Raw genomic sequence first — 23,718 nt, 5'->3', positions numbered from 1 at the left:
TGCAGCTTTGGATGAGGATGTGTCCCAGCAACATCTGTGCCCCCCGTGCACACTGTCTTACCTCTAATCCCAGAAATTAACTTTCCCCAAATGGACATGCTGGCTGAGAACGGAAGGACTACACCTCTCCTGAGATAAGAAGAGAATCTTAGACTAGTGGTACATTCACAATTCACCAGCATCAGCTCTTGGTTAACTTTCCCATGATGGAAAAAAGGTGGGATATTAACTTACTTATTTCTATTTACTGAATTTTTAATGGTGCCAGTTATGTGCCAAACACTCTTCCTATATTAAGCCATGTGATTCTTATAAATACCTGTGAGTTTGTTACCATTATCATCTCCCATTTAACAGATGAAGACACTGAGGCACAGAGAGGTTAAGTAACTTGCCTAGAGTCACACAGCTGGCAATTAGGGGCCAGTATCTGAACCCTGAATGCAGTATCCATGTTGCTCACTCTGCTAGGTGTCCTGTTAGGATGTGGTTCCACCATATGATCATGAGAAGCCTTGTAGCTATGTTTCTCCCCACTCATAAGAGTCAACACTGCTAGTTCACAGTCATAGAGTCCTTGGACTAAACCCAGACTTGGGGTAAATTTCACACATGAAGAACAACTGCAGATGTTGTCTAAAAATCCAGAATGCAATTGGGTTTTCCCAGATTTATCTTTTCTAAAAAATCAAGTTGGTTATTATGCTAAACAGCTGTTTAAGTTTCTTACACTCCTTTGTCATCCACTAGGGTGGATGCTTAATATCAGGACAATGACAGCAGTAAGGCATCCGAGAAAAGAAAAAGCAAGAGACGTGACTTAGCCCTTGGATAGACAAATTGGTCATTTCTTTCTCCTTATTAAAAAACAAGGATCACATCAGGAAATACCTCTTTCCAATATCCATGTGGAAAATCTACTAAGGTTCCCAGGTGTTACATGCAGCCTTATTAATAAACAAGGACACGACAGGCAGAAGTGACAGGCCAAGCCTAACAAAAATCTCGGCCACTGCTGCTTTGGGGTTACTCTCTCCAAATCTGATGATCAAGTTTTCTATGACTGGATTTCCCAACTGAGTAGTTGTCGCGGGGTAGGCAGGGAAAGGGTGAAGAGAGATACATCCTTGAGGGCAGAGCAGAGAGAAATGTTACTGCTAAAGGAAATTGATTAATGGAGAAAGAAAGACAACTTAGTTTTCTCCAGTTTTCTGAACAGTTCTTCTTTTGGCAATTCCACATTATTGGAATAAGTAATCCAGTTCTCTGCTCTGCTAGGGAAAAAATGCAACCCCAAATGGAAATGTATGGGTAAAAAAACACATCCAGGCATACTGACATGGAATGGGCATGAACAGCTCTACACTTGTTCAATTTGCTCTTGAACAAAGATTCAACGCTTTTTAAAGGCAAAATCAATGGGAAATGTCATGAGGAACAATGGCTCCATGCTTACTCTACACGAATTTACATGATTCCCTTTATTTTTATTTTAAGAGTTTTAAACATTTTTGATTTTGTAAAAAAAAAAAAATCACTTAGAACTTCTTAGGATAAGCATTTACTTGGCTCAGATTTCTATCTATCTATCTATCTATCTATTTATTTATTTATTTATTTATTTATTTTACTTATTAAAAACACCCATTCTTTATTGGCAGGCAAAGCATATATAGGAAAGACCAAGAATACATCATGCAAAGAGAAATTCTTTACCTGCATAGAATTCGGGACTGTAGACTGCACCCACAACTGGATTCAATTTCCAGCCTTGAAACAGATATGCAAAAACATTAATATCACCTTTGATTCAACAACCAATATCACTGCAAATTAACTGCAAATCTATGGTTGGTGTTTTTTTTTTTAATTTTAAAATTCAGAGGATATATAGTCTGGGCATGTATAAAAATTATTTGAAAACTATACACAGGGAAATAAATTTATTCCCTTCTTTAATTTTCTTCCTATATAAGTTAATAGTATGGAAGCTACTGACCAGCTACAGGTGAACTTTCTGAAAATGATGTGGTAATTAATTTTTCTCCCATATCAGTATCTTCTAGGGCCACTATAATAATTTAATTTTTTTATTATTTCATGGATCACTACTAAAATAATACATCACATGTCTTTGTGTATTAAGGTTACAAAAACTTGAAAGCTCACATGAATAGAATTCTTTGCAGCAACATATTCTGATCATTGTAATTTGTAATTATGACCCAGAGACTATAGAATTCCAAAGTGCTTTTTAAATCCCAAAGAAAATGACATTTATCCAGTAGAAATTTAGGGTGGAATAAATTTTGTTGCTTTCAGGAACTATAACAATCCTTAATCAATGCATGATATCTAAGGTAACTTTCAAATAACCTGTATATAAGATGAAGAGAATCCTATAATTTTCCAAAAATTCTGTAAAATAAATCCTGGCCCTTCAAAAACTTTTACTCAAGAAAAGAGCATAGGAGAGCGTTTGCAAAGCAAGAAACTACCCACATTAGAGACTCATTGGGCACTATCTGGGGAACAATCTCAGAAGAATGAGCTTGTTTTAGGTCTGGTGATCATTTCCTGTGTTTGCTAGCACATCTGTATGAAACACATCCATTCTATGGAATTCCTGAAAGCCAATGAAGGACAGGTGTGCTGCCTTTTGTGGAAAACCTGTGTCCTTGGGCTGAGGATCAAACATTGGAGGTCCTTTAATAAACTGCCCCTGAATGAAGGCAATGGTGGAAGTTGGGTTGTGCAGGAAAGTATTTTTGATGAGGAGAACTCTCTGAGCTCTCTCTGGAAGGGATAGGTGTAGCATCCCAATGTCTGACCTGAGTTATGTGCCTGTAAGAACACCTGGGAGTGGCCACTACCTACTGCTCCACTAAGAGGCTCAATATTGCAATAGATATGCCTTGGGTGGATGGAAGGACTTTCTAGAACATTCTGATATGTTTGGTTTCTATGAACTTGTGGTCCCAACTTTAATAAGCTTGCTGGTTTACAGTCCCTACAATGTTCTTAGGGTGGAGTTTTTCAGAGGGTTGTCTTTGAATGACAGAGAGAGGCTTATTAATGAAAATTCCTTATCCATATTTTAGGCCTACAGAAAAAGACATGAAATTCTGAGATCTATTGTCACAATAGTTTCTTAAACTTCATACTGACAACTTTCTCTCATATTAACCCCATCTTGTGTTATAGGAATTTCTACAGTGATATAAAAATAAACATTATCCCAAACATTTCAGAATATGCCTTCTATGAAGGTAGAAAATGACTTCAATTTGACCAACTGAAATTCCACTGCTTCTCAAATAAGAAAATGCCCAATTCATGAAGACCTGGGAACTAATGTCCACATTTTGAGTTATTTGAAATTTAAGGGAAAATGGAGAAAACTAGATGAAAATAAAACTACAGGGTTATCTAAACATACTTAGCATTCTCTGTCTAGTCCTTCACAGAAATCAAGAGTTTGTGAAAGAAATCTATATGGAGCTTTATTTAAAGGAATTATTAATTGATTACTTTATTATCCCTTCTTCCTTCTGACAACCTGCTTTTGCCCTACCTTTCACTGGTAGTGGAGACAGGGTATTTTTAACATGACTCAAGTAAGGTTTTGTTTCTTGTATACATCCTTATTAGCTGTTTTAAATTCTTCTTTTTGCAGACAAAGCTGGAACACAGCATTCATTGAGTGTGGAAGCATTGATTAATTTTGATGTAACTGTCAAAGATAAGTTATGCCAATGGTCTTTCATTTTCTCAAAGAAAGATTTTTCAGGTGAAATTCAGATTTTTTTTCTGATTTTTCTAAGATGGCTTAAAAATTATGTTTCTCTCATCTGCCTTTATCTGCCTCATTTCCTTGGGCCAAATAACCTTTTTCCTATCTCATTCTACCTCTATCTATCTAATCTCTCTCTTTCCCATCTATCTATCTAGACTGATCCATTAGCTCTTGACAACTTTGACCTGATATGATTTAGGTCTCCAATGTCTTCCCAAGAGAATCTACTTAATGCCACGCCCCTCCCCATCCCCCTTTTGGGCTACTCCCTGGTTCAATTCCCAGTTTTGTTTCTTGTATAGCTGTTAACACTACCTGAGTTTATCTTTTTTCTTTCTCTGCTTGTTCTTAATTGTTTTTATAACCATCTCCTATATTAAAATTAATGATAAAGTGAGCAGGTCTGCCATCCAGTGTGAATTCCGGCATCTAAAACTGCATTTGGTGAAAAGTCTGTGCTCCATAAATATTTACTTACTTTTGCTCCAAAGAAACTGAAGGAAGATAAAGCTTTTTCTAATAGACTCATTTCCTTTTGGCTGGGCTTCTATTTTCTCCCCACCTCCAATGACCTGCTTCCTGCTATACATCTAATAAAGAAAGACCCCATTAGGGGTGACTGTCTTCAAGAGAAAGGCAATAAGAATACAGCCCTTGAAAATCACCTCTGTTCAGACTTACAAAGCTCATGCAGGCTTATGTAAATGTATGCAAATTGCATGCAAATGAAATTCTAGTCCCTGTGACTCCATCTAGTACCTGGAAGAGACCCTTGGGATAACCCTGCTGGAGACAGGAGCCTGCACTGTCAGGAAGACGGACAAAATGATCCCAGTTCTAATTTCTCAGGCAGTTTGTGTACATCCCCAGGCCCCACAAATTCACAGATTTTGATCAAGGACATTAAACTGAACAATGAGGCTTACAACAAAAGCAGAACAGCTGATAAAGCCCACCGCTTCAGGCCTTCTGGGCTCCCCCCATAAAACAAGGCAATGGAGCAGAGAACAGATATGTGGGGTCTTTCTCCATATCAGACACAGGAGGTGTTTAGAAAGACCCCTCTGTGGCTGGGCATGGAGGGGCTGCATCAAAATCAGTGCTCCCATCCTCAAACTTAGCTTCTCAGAGGTCATTGGCCAGCCTTCTGTAAAAACACTGGCCAAGGTCCCTGGTGTTAACTATGGTGGGTCTATTAGGGGTTACAGGGCAAGTTTGGATGTACATACACACACGCACAAATACCTGCACAAGCCTTCCCTAGGCTTTACTGGGTTAGATAGCAAATAAACACTTTTAAGAAACTACTCTTAAAAACACCACAGGGGTTTCCAAAACTGCATACTAATGTTTTCTAAAGAACATGTGCTGAGGGAGCCAGGGGTCTAGTCATTGAAATGGCACACAAAGCAATGCCCAAAATGAAAAGTTAGTGGCACATTGTGTTTGGTTTGCTATTTTATTTCTTTTTTTTTTCCACATATATTTATTGTGAACATTTGGATTTCATCTAAAATATAGGATTTCTGGTTCTCTTGCAACATAAGTAGAAATGGCAACTTCAGATTGCTGGGACGTGACCAGAGCCCACCCCATTAAACCTCCAGTTAGTCACTGTCACCATTACTCCCTATTGTGTGCCTGGCTTGCAGACTACATGTCAGCAATTTTTTATTGTTGCCCTGTGCTGTTTGTTCTTCTGGGAGAGAAGTACCTTGCGTTTCCTATTATGGAAGTGAAAATAGTCTAAAAAGACAGAGTTTATCAGACCTTCTCTGTCTGCTCATTTATTTTAGCTGTCCAGCCGCCACTGTCATCTGAATATTTGATCCTTAAACTGGTATGCCTGTCAGAAAATTCAGCTTACTACCTATAGCAAAAGAAGAACAAGATGGCTACTTATTATTGAGCTTATTATGTAATTAAATTTTTAGGGCACTCTGTACCCTGGCACTGTGTTGAGTACTTTATCTCCCATAATAGTCGCAAATATTCTATGTAGGAGGACTTATTGTGTCTGCAATTCCCACTTAAGAAAAGTGGTGTGTAGAAAGTTTAAACAACTTGCCTATTGTTCAAAGGCAGAGCTGATAAAAAGTCTACCTCTCCCTACAGTATTGGGTCTCTGTCTAGTTTTTATCCTTCCTAAGATCCTTGAGAAAATAAAAGGGCTCCATCTAACACCCACACTTCTCCGGCATCCAGGAAATCCCCAAGAATCAGATTCTTGACTCTTTTTGCAGAACAAACACTTGATCTCCAATAGCACAGTAAACCCCAACTCCTCTCTGAGTCTTGGAATTTTCAGGAAAAATCAGCAATATAGAAGTAGCCAAATTTTCTTTGTGGAGCTTTCTGATGGGTAGAATTTCCAAATTCTTATATGTTATTCTATAGTCTTATATCCAAGTTAAAATGTTATGGAAAATAAGATCCCCATTTTACATGACAGTATTAGCTGTGGTCCTCCGTAACATATGGCCTCCTAGCTATGTGTCTCATTGTATTTAGGGCCCAATCTTATTAATCATTGGGAACTTTGCAGCCACTCAAACTTTTGTTGGATACATGATGAAAGGAATGCATAACTATGATATTGACATTGATAGTTATATTTCACCATTTGTAGATGACTTCAGAATGTGATGACTTTAGTAATGTATAATTTTGCTAAAGTGTAAGTTCAATGGTTTGTGAGAATGAATTAGATATCTAATGAATCTCACTGATCACTTTAATTTTCTCATTTTAATGTGACTCACTACTAAAATTTGTACATATTTAAAGTACACAACTTGTTGATTTAGGATACATGTACTTGGTAAAATGTTTGCCACACTCAAGCTAATCAACATATCCATCATCTCACATAGTTATGACTTTCTTTTTGTTTATCTGGTGATAATAGCCCCTCTTAGTATATGCACTCATGTTAAAGATCTAGGACGGTCTCTGTATATTTTCAGTTGAATTTTATTTCAATTTATCAGAAAATATCTTTGCAGTGATGATACTCGTCTAAATCAACTAAAAATTGGAAAAGCTTTGAGAATTGCTTTCTTTGAATACCAAAAGTCTCCAAGAGCTCCAAATGCCTTTATGTAATTAGGATTTACATTTGATTTTTCCAGTCTGTTCTTTTATGACTATCCATCGAACCCTTAGGTACCATACTCAGTCCCTGCATCAGGATAAGCTTCTGAGTGGCCCCTTTCAGACATCAGGATGAGAGATCCACACAGCTCATTTCTGGAAACTAAGAATGCACAGCTATCTGGGATGGGATGTGGGGTGTTTATGCTAGCACCTATCAGGAAGTTGGATTCCCCATTTAATAAGCTTTTTGTTAGTGTAGCTGGTCGCTATTTGAATGCAGTTTTGTAAAATGAGAGGGAAAGTGATGCACACACACACACACACACACACACACACACACAGGCCTGGCCAGGGGGTCCTGTTACTTCATAACAAAAGAAAATGACTTCACTAATTACTTCTTTTTATGTAGCCTCAGTTTTTGCATCTTTAAAATTGGAATAACTATTTCCTCTTCATAGAATTTCACATGGGCCCAAGGTATTTATTATGCTTAACCTAACACCATACAGTTAGTATTCCAGAAATGTTGGCTATTAATGAATGTGATTTGAATTGTATGCAAAATCCCACAGGTCCAGTTTTCAGCTCCTGGGTATGACATTGATCAATAACTCTTTCTTTAAAATAAATATGCATACATATGGCTTAAGGAATAATATTTAGCTTCCCTACTTCATTTTCTCTCACACACGGTACACACGAGGACCTATGCATATGCATGAAAACATGCAAGCCCACACACACGCTTACTAGTTTATAATTTTTAAAAATGCCCAGTAGTCAGAGTGATATCATGCATTAACTCTGGCAAGTTGCAAAGTTCTCATTTTACCCAAATAGAAAGGCTTCATGACACATAAATCAGAGGTGGCTTCATTTCAGCACCAGGCATCCAAAGTCTGCTGTGAAATTTTTCTATTCCATTTAAGGATATGTCTTGGGTTGTTGGAGCTGGGAAAATGGGTCAGCAGAACAAATAATTCTTCTGGTCTTTCAACTTAGAGCCCTATTATATTGAGATATATCTCTCTTTAATGGTGCCCCTTTTAAAAATAAGAACAAACTGAGTTAGCCAGATTGGCAGCCACTGGCAGAAGAAAGAAGGAAAAGCAAGGACAAAACTACCAAATGCTAATGATTATGTAGAAAAAAACTTAAATCAGTAAGTATGAAAAGTCAGAATAAATCCATATATCCATATGGATATATCCGTCTTAAAAAGGATGAATTTGGTCTATATGTATTAACATTGAAAGAACTTTACATGGACTTAAGAAAGCCAATTAAAAATGATATGTACACCATGATACTATTTATATAAAAAGCATGTACACAATGTCAATGCTGTAAACATATAGTAACTCCATATATATATATATATGTATATATATGCATAAAATGCAAAATAGAAGTATAGACAATGATCTGTAATAGTGGCATCCTCTAAGGACGGAGATAGGAAACTAAGTTGGCAGTGGTGTTATTCAAAATATATTTAGCCTTTTCTTTAATGTTACTGTCTTTCTTTTTTCAAATGACTCTACATTTCCATGTTTTATGTATAATTAAAATGTTAAAAGTGGAAAATTCAATACTTTCTCCTTATGACAGTAATAAAAGTATATTATTCTTAAAAACCTATAAAACAAAGAAAAAATATCTTTCAGTCTCACAATTCAACTAAACCATTAGCATTTTTGTGTAATTCCCATCATAATTTAGTTCAAATCATGCTATACATACAATTTTTTATTTGAAAAATTTTAATTCATTATGAGGCTCTTTCAGTCTTTACTCTGCTCATTTTAATGGGTATAATATTCCACTAAGCTCATATACTTTAATAGTGCCTTACTTTCTTTATAATTTTTGGTACAGTGAAGTATGTGATCAGCATATCAGCAGCTTTTCTCACTATATATCTTAAGAGAGATTTACCCTGAGGAGGATTAAAGAATCAAAATGTCTGAACATTTTTCATGACCTTTCATACATATATGTGACTCCCTAGTGTGGGGAGTGTTGCGACATCTTCTTGGTTAGGAAGGGCTGAAATGAATTGCCCTGAGGGGCCACTGACACTGGGCAACCCAAAGAGTAAGAAATAACGTATTCACACATCCTACTCTCACTACAGAGCTCATTGTGAGACGTCCTCCGAGCTACTTCCTAAGATGACTCAAGGGAGGAACCAAACTCTGCAGCCACACATCCAGGTATGATTAGTGATCAGTGAGGAGGTGGTGGTTTAAAAAAACACCTCCATTCTTCCTCAACTTACTATTATAACAACAAATTAAATTACCCAACTAATTCCCAAATAATGACTATATCTCACTCCCAAGTGGGAATTACCCTAGAGAGACTGAAAGAGGGGCATGCACAGTTAACCTGAAAACTAAATCCACCTCTATTGTGAAAATTATCTTATTGATTCAGGTGGTTCACTGTAGCAGGTCAGCAGTCTCCATGCTAAGGCAAATATGGCTTGTTGAAACAGATTCCCTAGTTAAATTACTTAATAGATTCAGAAGTAGAGGCGATTTCTTGTAAAAGGCCAGTGTGTACTTACCATTTGTGTAAGGGTTGACAGTCTTTTTATTTGTCATTACACGTGCTGTGGCATTATTTACCTATGTACACAGAAAACTCAAATGAGCACGTATTCTGGGGCCAGCCCGCAGTTCAATTAGTTGCATGCATTATGACTGTGATTACTTATTAAAAAAAAAAAACTAAAATGCATTTTAATTTATAAAAGGCAGTAGGTGCATAACAGAATCATACATTTTTGTAATTACATTTACTTCATAACCATTTTAACTTACAAATCATTTCAATAAAGCAATGTCATATCATTTAAAAGTTTAATAAGGAGACAGTAAAAGCAAATTAAAAGAAACTGCATAATTGAAGATTTAAAAGCATGCGTGTACTCCATGGTAACACAGAAACAATATTTTTTAAACATAAAATAAAGTTCATATGAAGGAACATGCAGTGGAGTAGAAGAAGGGAGAGACAAGGTACAAGGGAACATAAATGTCAAAAAAAGGGACAAACAAGTTTTAGCCGTGTGCAACACTTCAGGAGGGAAGAACCATTGGGAAAGCAACATCTAGCATTCAACACTTGGAACAAGAGCCTTTTACATCGCAAGAATTAACAAAATCATTCAAGCTTTAAAGTCACAGCTAACAAAAGGATAAAGAGAGGGTGCATTGTTTAACACAATATGGAGTTAACGATCTGAGTAAGATGTGCACCGGTCATGTCTCAATCCAGTCAGTGCCTCCCAGGCTAGCTTAGAACGTACACTCAATTACAGGCGTACCAATATCCAAAAAAATAGAGCATCAAGAAAACTTAATACAACAAGTCAAAAAAATTCACGTGGTATATATATGTATATAGATATATCAGCACTAAATACGTGTAACGGCAGATGGACTTCACCACTTACCATTCACCGCCATCGCCAGCATGGGTTTGTATACAGTTACCATGGTTACTGAGAGTTTGGTGAGGGGCCTAAGCGTTATCGTCGAGGGGGAAAATGAAAGGCAAAATATGCAACATCTTACTCCAAAGACTAAAGCATTCATAACTGGTTTTTTTTTTTTTTTTTTTAAGTTTTAACAAATATGACCCTGTGGCCACGTTGAGGGAGATCCAGTGGTAGAAGGAGGAGATTCTGAGTACTGGAATTTTCAAGTTAATTTTATCAGTGAAGAGGGGCCAGATATTGCACAGGAAATCCTGTTTGCTTATTCACTTTATTATCAAAAGAATATAAAGGTTCAAACTGGCTTCTTAAAAAAAAATGAAAGGTTTAAGGACAAAACCTCTCATCTTTTTTTAAAAAATGACTGTTCTTTTGAATACTATTTCTTTCGTAATTTGGCTTAATTTGCACACCACTGTGGATCCCTCATCAACCCTGCAGTGGAAAGGAAAAGAAAAAAAAAAAAACTGCTCTGTATTTTGTTTTGTTTTGCAACACTCTCTCCACTGTTTGGAACCTACTGCACCCATTGACTCTTAAAACATGGAAAATAAAAAAAAATAAATAAAAACAAAAAACTTTCAGATTAACCTTTTATTGTCTCACGTTTGCCATCCACCTTTCAGCAGTAATAAGAGTAACATAATAAAATAAAATGAAAAAAAAGTAAGGCCAGTTTTCCTTTTTATATATAAATATATATATAAACAATGAGAAGGGAACAGGGTCACATACAAGACACAATGATGCATCTGAAACAACGAATGAGCGTGAAGCAGACATTTATCAAAAAGATGTAAAGGAAAATATTTTGAACATGCACCTCGATTTTACGGCCCTCTACCACGGTGCCGTGTAATTTCTCCCTCGCCCTGTCCGCATCGGCACTATTTTCGAAAGTTACGAAACCAAATCCCTGCATGCAGGAGGGAGAAGGGAAAACAACATGCAGATTATTATTTCAGTCAACGACCACTGTGTAATGTTCTCTCGCTTTAATTTCTATGTCTTGTCCTGGCTTCCGTTCTGTAACATGCAAATTAGAGAAATTATAAGAGTACTAAGATGTGCAATCAGTAAGCAACAAATGTGAACAAGATATTTTTTTTCTGTCACCAGTTAGCTATAACCCCTGAAGAATTCAAAGAGTGATACCCAAAATACCTTTCTAAACGTCACTACAGAAGAAAATAAATCTAACGGAAAGAAAATGAGATCAAAATAAATTTACAGTGTCTTCACAGAGAATAAAATGAAATAATGAGGAAAAAAAGGGAACCACTTTCTTGACATGCAAATTAAGAGTAAAATAAAATAAAACGTGTGCACGAAATTCAACAATGAATGCCAAAATCTTCTAACATTGCCTACAGAGTCATGCCGTGTGGTTTTAAGAACATCTCTTCTTCATGCAGTTTTAGGGTTATTCAAATTGATCAATTCTACAGCCTTTACTTCTCAAAAATAAAAATTAGAAGCCTAAAAAAAAGGAAAGACCTTTTTTATAATAAATCTTAAACTCTTGGATCTAATAAAATAATCACATGAAATGAATAGAAATAAACATCAGTTGATCAATAATGCAAACAGTTCAAGTACCTTTTTTGTATTAATACTTCCACCCTCCCCCACCAAAAATAATACACATGCTTCTAAGTTTGTCATCTTTCCAAACTACTTTATTAACGAAAAACAGGAATGAGTAAACATACTATAATGTTCTGACATATGCTGGTATTCATTTGTCATATTAACAGGGAGGAAATAAAGAAGCTTTGTTAATAGAATGTTATTCACAATAACACTCTGGGCACTTCCTCTGTTACTGACAGATGACACATAGACCCTTGACTTCATCACTGGCATATTTGTGTTAATATTTCAGCCTCAAAAACAACCCCACTAAACGTCACATTGTCAAAATCCATCTTTTTTTCTTCACTGACACTGTTCCTAAGAAGAGTACAGAAAATACAACACATTATTTTTAAAACCCCTAAAAATACATGTACATCTTGTTCAGAAATATACACCAACCTTTTGAAACACTTCCAGTGTAAATTTGCCCAGCTTGTCCTGGTTTCCATGGCGTAAGCTGGGTGAAAGAATGCCATGTGTGGGGATATCTGAACTTTGCATAAAGGTAAATGCTAGCTTTAAGCTTAGTTTGAGCAGGAAGATATTCTATTTCACTAACATAATAGACAGTAATTATAAGTAATAGGTAGTCATAACCAACTAGTGTTAACTCCCAATCACTCATTGTGTCATTCAAGTGTTCTGCCAAGTTCAGGGTGTCTGAGAAGTGTGCCCAATGGTCTGCCTAACAGAGGACTTCCCAGTATTAGTATGGGCTCATCTATAGAGGATGGACACCAGTTCTGAATGGATTCAAGCTAGAGTAGATGACTCCTTGACAGGATACTACAGTGCAAAAATAAAATAAATTTATTTAATTTGGGAGGTTGAATTACCTTTCATAATATTTTCCATGGTGAGGATCTGTGACTAGGATATACCTGAAATGTTTGATTAATATTAGATTATATGCTCCATAACAGAAGGGATCTATTTAGGTGGTATACCCATATTCAGTATTCAAATATATTTACTTGCTAACCAAATAGTTTTGAAGTTACAGCTCTTCAAAGAGCAAATGACATACTTTCGGGAGTTTTGTTCTCTTTGATGCCTCTGTCTCTTGGCTAGTGGGTCCCAAACTTTGTCGCACATCAGAAGAAACTGGGAGTATATTTGACACTTAGATGCCAAGCCCGGCCACATAGCTACCAGATCAGAATTCCTGAAGGGAGCCCAGAAAAAACTACTGAGTTGTTCAGTCATTGGATCCCCATGGCCTCTCACATCACTAAGCACCATCAAAAGAAGGCTTCGGTACTTTGTATGAAGTAGAATATTGTATTGTCAATTTCTACATAGCAACCTATAGACTGTGGTGAGTTTTGGGGGTGAATATCTATCTGACATGGTTATTTGGATCTTATATGTAGGAGTACAGCCAAAATCACATAGCAATGTTCTCTTCCTCGCCTATAAGCCAAATTCCCTAGCATCCATAGCCATGCTATTATATACTTAATAAGAAATAAAGGAAACTAGGACTCTGGCTGCCTTAGGGGCAATTCTTCCACTAGGCAATGAAGGAAAATTTCATAGTCCAAGTCTCATGGATGGAGGAATTGGTGGCATGATTGGTGTCTATGGGCACTAGCAGTCATTATTACCACAAGGCAGGGAAGAATGTGGCCAGGTGAAACTGAACATTCAACCCACCTGCCTACCATCATCCCAAAGAACTGAGTTATCATAAATCTAGCCTGAACCCAAGGCACCATCCTCGTCTAAAATCTGCATTACACATGTCAGGAAGACATAAAGGTGGAGATAGAAACATTTTTTGAATCCCAAGGAAAGTTCATAAACTACAAAGAAAGACTCCACATCATTCTCACATCTTAGCTTTGTTTTGGAGTAATGACAATACACTGATTATTTTTATTATTAATATTATACTCATTATCTGCTAAAATTCCCCGCGCCCCCCGCCCCCACCCCCCCACTTCTTCTCTCTCTCCTTGAGATTCTCAATACTTCTCTTTTCAAGCTGTTGAGATGATGAGTTGAGATTGGGCAAACTTGGGTTCATAAACAGCTTGCTCCAGGAACAGTTCCCCAAATACCCAAAGGGCTTTCCTACCTGTTCCATTAGAACATCATATGTCCCAAACAGACAAGAAGCGGTAAGGCCTCCTGGGTCAGATGACTGCCGGCATTCTCATCTAGGGAACTACACTATGACCAGAGAGACTATCCCCTGGCCATTTTCAGGTGCCTTCTCCATCAAGCACAGGTACCAGGTAATGCTGAAAGCTGGCGCTGGGCTTGCTTCTTTTGACCTGCCTCATGGTCAGAATTCCATCTCAAGGAAACAGCAACTTGCAGTTCTTAAAAATACTCTGAATATTTTTATCTCAGTCTTAAAAAGAAGAACCAAAGAAGCACATTCTGGACCTAGCCTGTAACTGAGTACAATGCTGGTGTGTAACCTCTTAGAGATCAAGAGGTCACAGGGATACAGTAAGAATACACGATGCTGTGGGAGAAAGGGATCTGTGACGTGTGCTGCCCCATCATGGGAAGACCTGCTCAATAGGCCACAGAATGGCGACTCTAAGATAGACTGTCAGACCAATGTGACTTTATTATTTTTAAAACTTTCTGTGAATCCTGAAGTCTGACCTTCCCATACCCCAGTTATTTTTCTACTTTGGCCTTGTAGCATAAGTTTAAGTTGATAACTTTCTTCTTTTTTTGCATTATAAAACACATTTTATATCTTACATGAAGGTTCTGAAGCACCCAGGATGGATGGGTACACTGATTTTTCATCTTATTTGAAAATCCAATCCTTCTAGTTTCTGGTGCAGAGGACTGCTATCTGTAACAATGGTAGCTGTTGATAAGAGTCTGGAGGTTCATTTTCCTGTGGAATTAAGAGCTTCACATCTTGCTTCTTCTCAATGATGTTTGTACATGCAATTCCTTCTCCTTGGAAGGCCACTGTCCCTTCTTCCCTTCCCTGGGAAATTCTTACCCATCTTTCTCCTTCAGGTTACATGCGCCTTCTTCCCAGAAGCCTTACCGCCTTCTAACAACATTGGTTTGCCTGCTTGGAGTCTTGGCTGCCTCTCATTCATCACAGAACATAGCACACTGCACTGCAGTGGTTTCTCTTCCCGCTACTCAGGAAAATCTGTGAGGATGACGGCAAGCACTCCTGTCTCACTCATGCTTGATTCGCCCTCTGGTACCAGGAATGTAACCCATACTTTTAGGTATCTGTTGAATCAAAGGCCAGACTGTATATCTCCTAGGTATGTTAAAAGTAGGTCTATTTGGCTGTATCCCCAGATAAAACATTTCAGAGCTAAACGAATGTTTTTAAATCTCCTAAAAGGAAAAATGAATTATGGGACCTCTTACCACTAAGTGCTAACTAATTCCCATTTTCACAGTCTGGCTTATCTTTGTAAAATGTGGTTTCCTCGTATAATTATCCATACATGAATGCATTATTTATGTTACACATTCCTAGGATAGGTGTAAGTGTGTATGTACACACACACATACCCCCTCTCCGAACACTCATAGAACACACAGCAACACTCAATTAGCATTAAGTGACCTGTGTTAGGGTCTGTCCACAAACAGAACAGCCAGAAGGTGGGCTCCTAACTGTTAAGGGCCTACCCATTTGCTAGCTGCATCTCCAGCACCAAATGATGAAAATGAGGTCATAACAGCAGTTCAGGTTTTTCAGCCATTAAAATGGAAATGTTCCTTTAAATAGGCCCTTTCCTGTAAAGGATAATGTCAAATATGAAAAATATCCCTGGGTGAGCCGCTGCCCCCATTTAGCAGATCCCAAATGGACTGTCTCTCTGATACTCATACCTAAACAGTCAGCCCTAACACCTGCAAAACCAGACAGGTTCTTTGAGAGGCATCATACCCACAATGAAAGAAGCTATTTTTTATGTTTCCTTTTTTTTTTTTTAAGCAGCTTTACAAAGTCAGTGTCTGGATGAGGCAAACTCAAGTGGTCTTATTCCTAAAGCCCCAGAGGCAGGCTAATCATGGATATGACGGAAGAAGCCTTAAAAATAGCACCGCCATTGTACTTTCAAAATAGCAAATGATATTCCCCTAATGTTCCAAAACAGCTCTAGAAAGGAGTCAAATAGCTTTCTCCAACTGGCAAAAGTTACAAAACAAAATATAAATTAAATACAAATTAAAAAAAAAAAAAAAAAGGAAACTTTAGAAGCAGGAAAGCTACGGATTTAGATTAGAAGAAAGCTGGCCAACATTTCAGGACCTCACTTACAACTTTGCCCAGAATACATCAGGCCTGAGTGAAGGGATTAGACTGGATACATTCTTTTTCCTCGCACATTTGGCTTTGCAGGTATAGAAATAGTCCCTGTAATGGTTTTCATACAAGAAGCAGAGAGAGAGTTAACTTCTTTCTTCCATAGCTCAGAGGTCAAACTACCAACACATTATAAGAATGACTATAAAATATCTGAAATTATAGAGTAACAGTGGTCCTTGACCTAGAACATTATAGAGGCTATAATGGATTGATTTTTTAAAACTCGTCTGGCATATCACAACATCATTTTGGCTGTGGAGAAGAGAACACTAGAATTTTCTTCCCTTAATTCAACCAGCATTATCCTATTCAGTTAATTCTATATCTACTTAGGAGGGAGGGGTAAAGACTGTCCAAGGAATAATAAATTCAAATGTTTGCTTTGTGGGGAAGACATGGTTACTAAACCCAGGAGGCTAGCACTTGCCACCTTAGATAAAACCAGTTTCTCCAAGTAACCTTCCTGGATACTGGCTTGTCCCAAGTAGCCTGTGTAAGGAGAGTTATGGGGCTAAAATGAGTATCTCTTTGTATTAGATGAGCACTTCCTCTTAATATCCACTTTCCCCATCTGAGAAGGAGCTTAAGCTTTCTGATGACCTGAGGAGTGGCACTTGGAAATAAGGCAGTTATTGAAAGTGGTTGCTGAGGTCAATATGAGTTTTTTACAGCGTCATTCCCTGTTACCAGCCAGTATCTCCTGCTATGCTCAGTGCACTGTTTTCCTCAAGGAGATTCTCACAGAGTTCTTGAATTTTCTGTGGGTGCAGGTGGAAAGAGGACACTTCAGCAACCACGGTACACCAGAGAACAAAGGGGCATTATGCATTCAGATGAAGCATTGGTTTTTACCTAAAACAAGAAGACACAGTGTTTATAACCTTAATAATGGGCCTGGAAGGTTTGTTAAACCACAGGTGGCTGGGCCTCAATTTTGGAGATTCTGAGTCAGGAGATCTGGTTTGGACCCTTAGAATTTGCATTTCTAGTAAGTTCCTAAGTGATACTGATGCTGCTGGTCTGGGCACCTCGCTTAGACGACCACCAATACAATACAGAGGATATTTTGGGATAGTTTGGCCTTTATTTTTTTCTCCCAACATATTTCCATTTTGGAAGTGTTGTAGCCTCTCTATGTGACCATCAAGTTTTACTAATACTGTGTGTTCTAGGAAAATCAACTTAAAAATTGGTTTCCTATGAAAAGACAAAATCAAAGCAGTGGCAAATTGCAAAATGTGAACTGGTAAACATACTAATGAATAAAACTATATTCAAAAGGTTGGTGTATATACAATTTTATCCCCTGCAACCCAGGAAAATAACTGCACTTTATTAATACAGAATAATCACATATTTACCTGCTCATGAGACTATCAACTCACTTTTTAATATAAAGAACATAATTATCACTGAAAAACAAAAATGTAGCAACAACATTATTTTTTTAAGCATGGGCAATTTTCCTCTGGAAACTTGAAATATATAGATAGATAGATATAAAAACAGCAATTCTAAATTACCCCCTCATATATTTTAAACTGAACCCAATATATTTCCCACCACTTTGGAAACTGGAATTGGTCTCTAAAGATTTCCCCCTTAAGTATATTTTCACAATGTGCTGATTAAGACAGTGCAGTTGTTTCCCATTACTTATAACAAGCATTTTAAAATAAGCTACACAATTCTAAAATGAATTAAGTTGCTTACCTTTGAGCCTCGCTCATTAAAAATAATTTCAACATCTAAGATTTTACCAAATTGCTGCAAAGAAATAGAAATATTTTATAAGCAAGAAGAGAAATGAAGTAAATCATATTATGCATACTGGTAATGATACCCCATGTCAGAATCTTTTTTTCTCTTTTAATAGACAAGGATATACATTTTATTTTGTTCCATTATTAAACAAGAAAAAGTACAACTATGTGCATTATTTCCATATTCTGGCATATTCCACCAAGTGAGATATAGTAGCAGTCTAGTACAAAACAGGTAATCAAGAGGTTAATTCTGTTTGCCTTTCTTCATGCTTGCAGGATTCCTTTCCCAGGCACTGAGCAGCAAAGATTAAAAATGTCTAATGTATATGACGACCCTCCTTGGCTACTCCACTAATCACTGGGGAAAAACCCTTAAGGAAGTGGCATTTTGGTAGTAAAATGTCCAAATAGAATATGATATTGAGGATTTTAACTCCCAGCCCCCATAAAAGCTAGAAACAGCCAGGCCATGTAAAATAAATACAGTACAAACAGATGAAAGCAAGATCCACTCTACGGGCACCCATCAAATGCAGACACCAGCACAGTTGTGATCACTCCAGATGATTCTCCAGATGATTCTCCATGTTGTTAAACAAACAAATAGATTTTAAGGCAATTAGCATGAATGAGCTCCATAAAAAGCAAAGGCAACTCCACATACTCAAGTCTAGGAACACAACCGCAGATGACAAGGAAACTGGACAGTCATATATCATACAGCAGCCTAGTTAAATTTTAATTTCAAATTTTTCAGAATAATTAAGCCCTGAAAATAGTAATATTGGGGATATAACTATACTTAATAAAATACTTGCTATTTAAGATTAAAATTCAACTATTGTGCCCCTTTTTTTTAATTTGTTAAATTTGATGGTACTTACGGGAAAGGATATCAACCAATTCTTGATTCACACTTAAAAAAGGAAAAGAAAGAGAACGTGGACCATGAAACCAGAATCATCTAATAATGCAAAGTCCTCTTCCTTGACCTTGAAATCTTGTCGGTTTTTCTCAACCACATGAGGTTGAGTGGGCAATTTTTGAGTGCAGTTGGGAAAGAGTGGCATAAAAGTAGATGATATGGCCCAGGAAAAAATTAGATGAAAGTTTTTCCCTGATGCAGAATGAGAGCAAATATTCATATTAGTGATTAGAAAATAAACAGGACAACATAAAAAACAAGATGTTTCCAATCTCTTTTTCCTTTGTTTTGAGCTTTCCTATTGTTCCATTTGCTTCTGCAGACTCGATTGTTATTGCATCCCTTATTACCCTAGGAGATTCCATATTCCATCTCTCTCCCCTGGGTAGAAAGCATGAAACAGCCTCTATAAAGCAGAGGACAGAGTGGTTCATAGAGAGGGGTAAGACAGAAAAGAAACAATGTGAACACAGATTACTGAGGATAACATATCCTGACCAATGAGCATCAGTCATAGAATGCTGATATGCCCTGAGAGTGAGTGCCAACAGAGTCCTACTAAGATTAAAAAGAAAAATTATTTGGAACATACAGAGGCTATCCACTGAAACATACAAAGTAATCTACCTTACTTGGAAAGACAGGAAGACATATGCATACTCTAGTTGACTATAAATAGCTCAAAACGTTGAAATGAAAGTAGTCCTTACTACAAGAAAAACAAACTCAAAGCTTACATCATCCTGTGCCACTGAAATGTGTCCATTGCTCGGAATATGTACCCATCCAGAGGATCATAGACTTGAATTTTTCTTGTTGAACAGAAGTGCTTCTCTACTTCCCGAAGGAGAAAGATGGGAAGAAATCAAAAAGAGAAGGCTCAACTAAGAGAGGAGGTGAAAGGATGCTAGCATGTGCAGGTACACCTCAGAGATATTACAGGTTTGGTTCCAACCCACTGCAATAAAGCAAATATCACAATAACACAAGTCACAAAAATTTTGGGGTTGTTCTAGTGCATATAGAAGCTTTGTTTACACTATACTGTAGATTATTAAGTGTGCAATAGCATTATGTCTAAGAAATGTATGTGCCTTACTTAAAAAAATACTGTATTAGCTAAAAAAATTCTAAACACCATCTGAGCCTTCTGTGAGTCATAAACTTTTTGGTGGTGGAGGGTCTTACCTTCAATTTGTAAAAATATCCTATCTGCAAAGTACAATGCAGAAAAGTGCGATAAAACAAGGTCAGCTTGTATAATGGAACTACCAAGAAACACACAGCTAACTCATCCTGCAATTTCTGGACACTCAAATAGTCTTTTGGTCAATAGAATTCTCTTCGACAGAGCATTCTCAGTGCCCTAGATTTGGGCATAGAAAATCATTAAAAATAGAAAAAGAAAACTTTCAGATTTGGGGAATGAAGGGTTTGCAATTGAAAGGTGAACTAAATTTCATAGTAAAAAATCCTCCAGCTTTGTGAACTCCCAGAAGCAGTCATTTTGATATAACCTGAGAAGAGTCAATTCACACAGATGCTATCATATGTATTTCAGGCCTAAGGGCCTTAAGAAGAATACTGAAAGCACACACATTTATGGATAAAGATGCTTGAAATGGGCTTCTTCCAAAACCATGAAGCACATGTCCTCCACAGAACATTCTCTAAGCAGTCAACACAAAAACACTTCTTTTAAAATAAAATCTGGTTGAGAAAGAACCAATTGAAACGTAATCTTAGCATGTGTCTTTTACTAAATGAAACGATGACACCATATGCCCCAAGATGGTCTCAAATATTTGCCTCTTTTGGTGGCTGCCTTGGGCTTATGATTCTTGAAGCCAAGGAAACGAGCCTGAAGAAGAATGCTGATGTCAGCCCCATTTCTGAGTCAGTTGTGTACTATATTTATAGTATCAACAGTTTAATTGGGAAGTTTGGTACTAATGATGTAAACACAGCTGGCACATTTTCAGTTTAAATAGACACGACTCATTCGCAGACATAACTAGCATTTGTTTGCTCAACACCAATGTTCAGTAGTATTCAACAACATCTCAGAATCCATGCAAGGTGTCTCAATGGCTGTATCAAGAACAAAATCCAGGAGCTTACAGGCACACACATGGGCAAATATGTACTAGGCATTTCTAGGCATTCTCAGATCCAATAATATTTCTCTGTAAAACTGTGCAAGATATTCAATGGATACAGCATGAAACGTGAAAGTAAAGGTTAGTGCAAAGAGTATACAAAGAGGCTAAGAAAAGGCATCATCTGAGTTTTTTTGGGATCAACTTCATATTTAGAATGCAGACATAGGAGGCACCATGTCATGTCCAAAAAATTGGCTTTACTACTTATAACATCACAGTAGATGGAACTCTGGCATTAACATTGAAGGTCCAGACATCTCTATTACTCTATTTTATTACTGAAAAGGTGATCATGAAAGCTTCTTTTTCATGTTCTGAAAGTCATGTGATCTGTTTTTTGGTGACCATAAAAAGAGACTTCAGTTCATCATAGTTGTGCCCAGTGAATATATATTTTGATTTAAAAAAAAGAAAAATCAAGGTTGTGATCTCAAGGGTATTGTGCAAATTTGAAACCTGAACTCACTGAGCAGCTGTTTCTGAAACAATTTTACCATGGAATGTGTTATATCAGTGGTCTGCATTTGTTATAATCACCTCTCTCTTCCCAAACCCAGAAACACTTAAATTTTGAATATTAGGGTAAATTAAGCTTTGTATTCAGGAGTAATATATTATAATTAATCTGGTGAAAATCCATACATTCCTTGAATGGGATCATCAAGAACTCAATGTAAAGGAAGTACAGAATCATAAATGATCTCAAAAATGAAGATTGAGCTCAAGAAAAAAGTAGTCAGGCTAGAACCAACAATTTCTTCTAGTGAAACCTCCAGGACCAATCCCCTGATCATACATTAGATCCATTCCCTCACACCCCGGCTAGTGCTTTACAAAGACTTCTACTTTGGATGTTGTGGCCACATAACTGCTTGGACAAGAAATGCTCCATCTTAAAAGAAATAAAAAAGCAAATCTACAATGCGCTAGAAGAGTTAATAGCAAACACTGAAACAAATGACTCCAAAAGAGGAGAAAGTAAACAATATAAGTGCATGTGGAAGCAAAGATAAGCAGAATGGCTGTGAAGAGGTACTGAAGCCACAAATTAAAAATAAAATGTGAGGTGCTTGTGGTAACCATTAGGCCTGCAGAGGTAGCAAACTTCATGACTGGATTATTAATAGTTACAGAAGTTGTTATGAACACTGACAGATTTTAGGCAGTTGGAGAAAGGGGGCTGCTTTTTTTGTTTTGTTGTGTGTTGAGCCTGAAACCCCCCTGGCCATATTTAAGAAAAGAGACAAAGGGAAAAAGCAGAGATTTTTCTGAGGGTTTTTCTCCATATTCACCCTCATTGTTGCTTCTGCCAAAGTGAAAGGACAAAGGCAAAATATACCATTAAAAGGAGAGAAGACAGTTCATGTCAAAATGACTTGGAAAATACCAAATGGGAATTAAAATGTAATTTATTCAATTAAGCATGACCTGAAAGAGGAAACCATCCTAAATTCTCTCAACTTGGGTGTGAGAATCCAATCAGAATGTTTACAGATACCTTTAATGTGATGCATGCCACTAAAAGTATCATATAACCAGAATGGGCTTGCCACCACTGATGTTTGGCCAGGGAGAATTTATTTATTTATTTATTTTAGTGTTAAAGTTCCATTTCTCCAGAATGATGGTTGTAAGCCACGGAGGCCGTGGAGCTATTGCAGCATCCAGGAATCTATATGTGCCCAATAATTTTTATGGATGAAACCCATAAAAATAATCTTCCATACTTTTCTAAATGGACACATGCTGTTTGTGATAAAATTAATTTTAATACTACTAAATGTATGTTGTGTTTTCTTAATTCATAAATAGTAAGAATATTTATCATCTTGTCAAATTGATGTCTTGTCAGTCGCTTGACAATTTTGACTTTTACAAGAAGTGATACCAGTAAATTTTGATCAAAGTTTTGACAACTGGTAGTATGATCAATCTCTTCGCAAGATTTTGCTATGTGCCACCTGCCCTACCCCTGTAAGAGCAGAGGGGCTTACATATGCATGCACACAGGAGCTTTCTTTGGGAGTTCCGGTTGTGAATATTTTGAATGCCTCTCAAACTTAGCAGTGTGGCTCTCTCGTAACTTTCAAGATAACCCAGAAGGCCAGGGAGTAAAGAGCACCCTCAGGGGTAGGAATTCGGGTGTGCTGCAATGAGTGACACCATAAAAGAGCACCAGATGGTCATCAAAAGGACCAGATTCAAAGCCAACATCCCAGTGACACTTGATGAGTAAAGATGGACTGAAGAGCAGACATCTTCCTAACCTGATGTGGCAAAAGGAGTCTAATTCCTCTGGCTTCCCATCACTCAAACCTGGTCTCACTGCTTTATACACACTTAACCTCCACTTTAACTTTGAGTGCTCTGCACTTTTCAAAGTCATCTTTGACCTGAGAGTGCCCGAGGGTATCTCTGCTCTGCAAGAGTTAGAGGGCTCAACTCAAGGTTATTACCAAATGAGAGAGATGAAAGTGCAGAAGCTGACCTTTTCCTCTGAAATGTCAGG

General features: G+C 37.3%; 1 protein-coding gene across 7 annotated transcripts in view; it reads right to left on the bottom strand.

The window, feature by feature from the left end:
- RBFOX1 (RNA binding fox-1 homolog 1) overlaps nt 1–23,718 on the bottom strand; it is a 1,461,257-nt gene that overhangs the window by 98,439 nt on the left and 1,339,100 nt on the right. For all 7 annotated transcript variants that reach the window (XM_054589559.1, XM_054589558.1, XM_054589557.1 and 4 more), the window contains 4 exons: nt 18,070–18,123; nt 11,224–11,316; nt 9,468–9,528; nt 1,717–1,770 (listed from right to left, as the gene is read on the bottom strand). In XM_054589559.1, coding sequence (XP_054445534.1) covers nt 1,717–1,770; nt 9,468–9,528; nt 11,224–11,316; nt 18,070–18,123 — 262 coding nt within the window. The remainder of the gene's footprint in view (nt 1–1,716; nt 1,771–9,467; nt 9,529–11,223; nt 11,317–18,069; nt 18,124–23,718) is intronic.

This window comes from Pteronotus mesoamericanus, unplaced genomic scaffold (genome assembly GCF_021234165.1).
Source record: "Pteronotus mesoamericanus isolate MK-2021 breed Mesoamerican mustached bat unplaced genomic scaffold, CSHL_Meso_final scaffold_167, whole genome shotgun sequence".
Lineage (NCBI taxonomy): Eukaryota > Metazoa > Chordata > Mammalia > Chiroptera > Mormoopidae > Pteronotus > Pteronotus mesoamericanus.
Note: the sequence above shows the minus strand (reverse complement) of the source record. Positions and strands in the feature narration are given on the sequence as shown.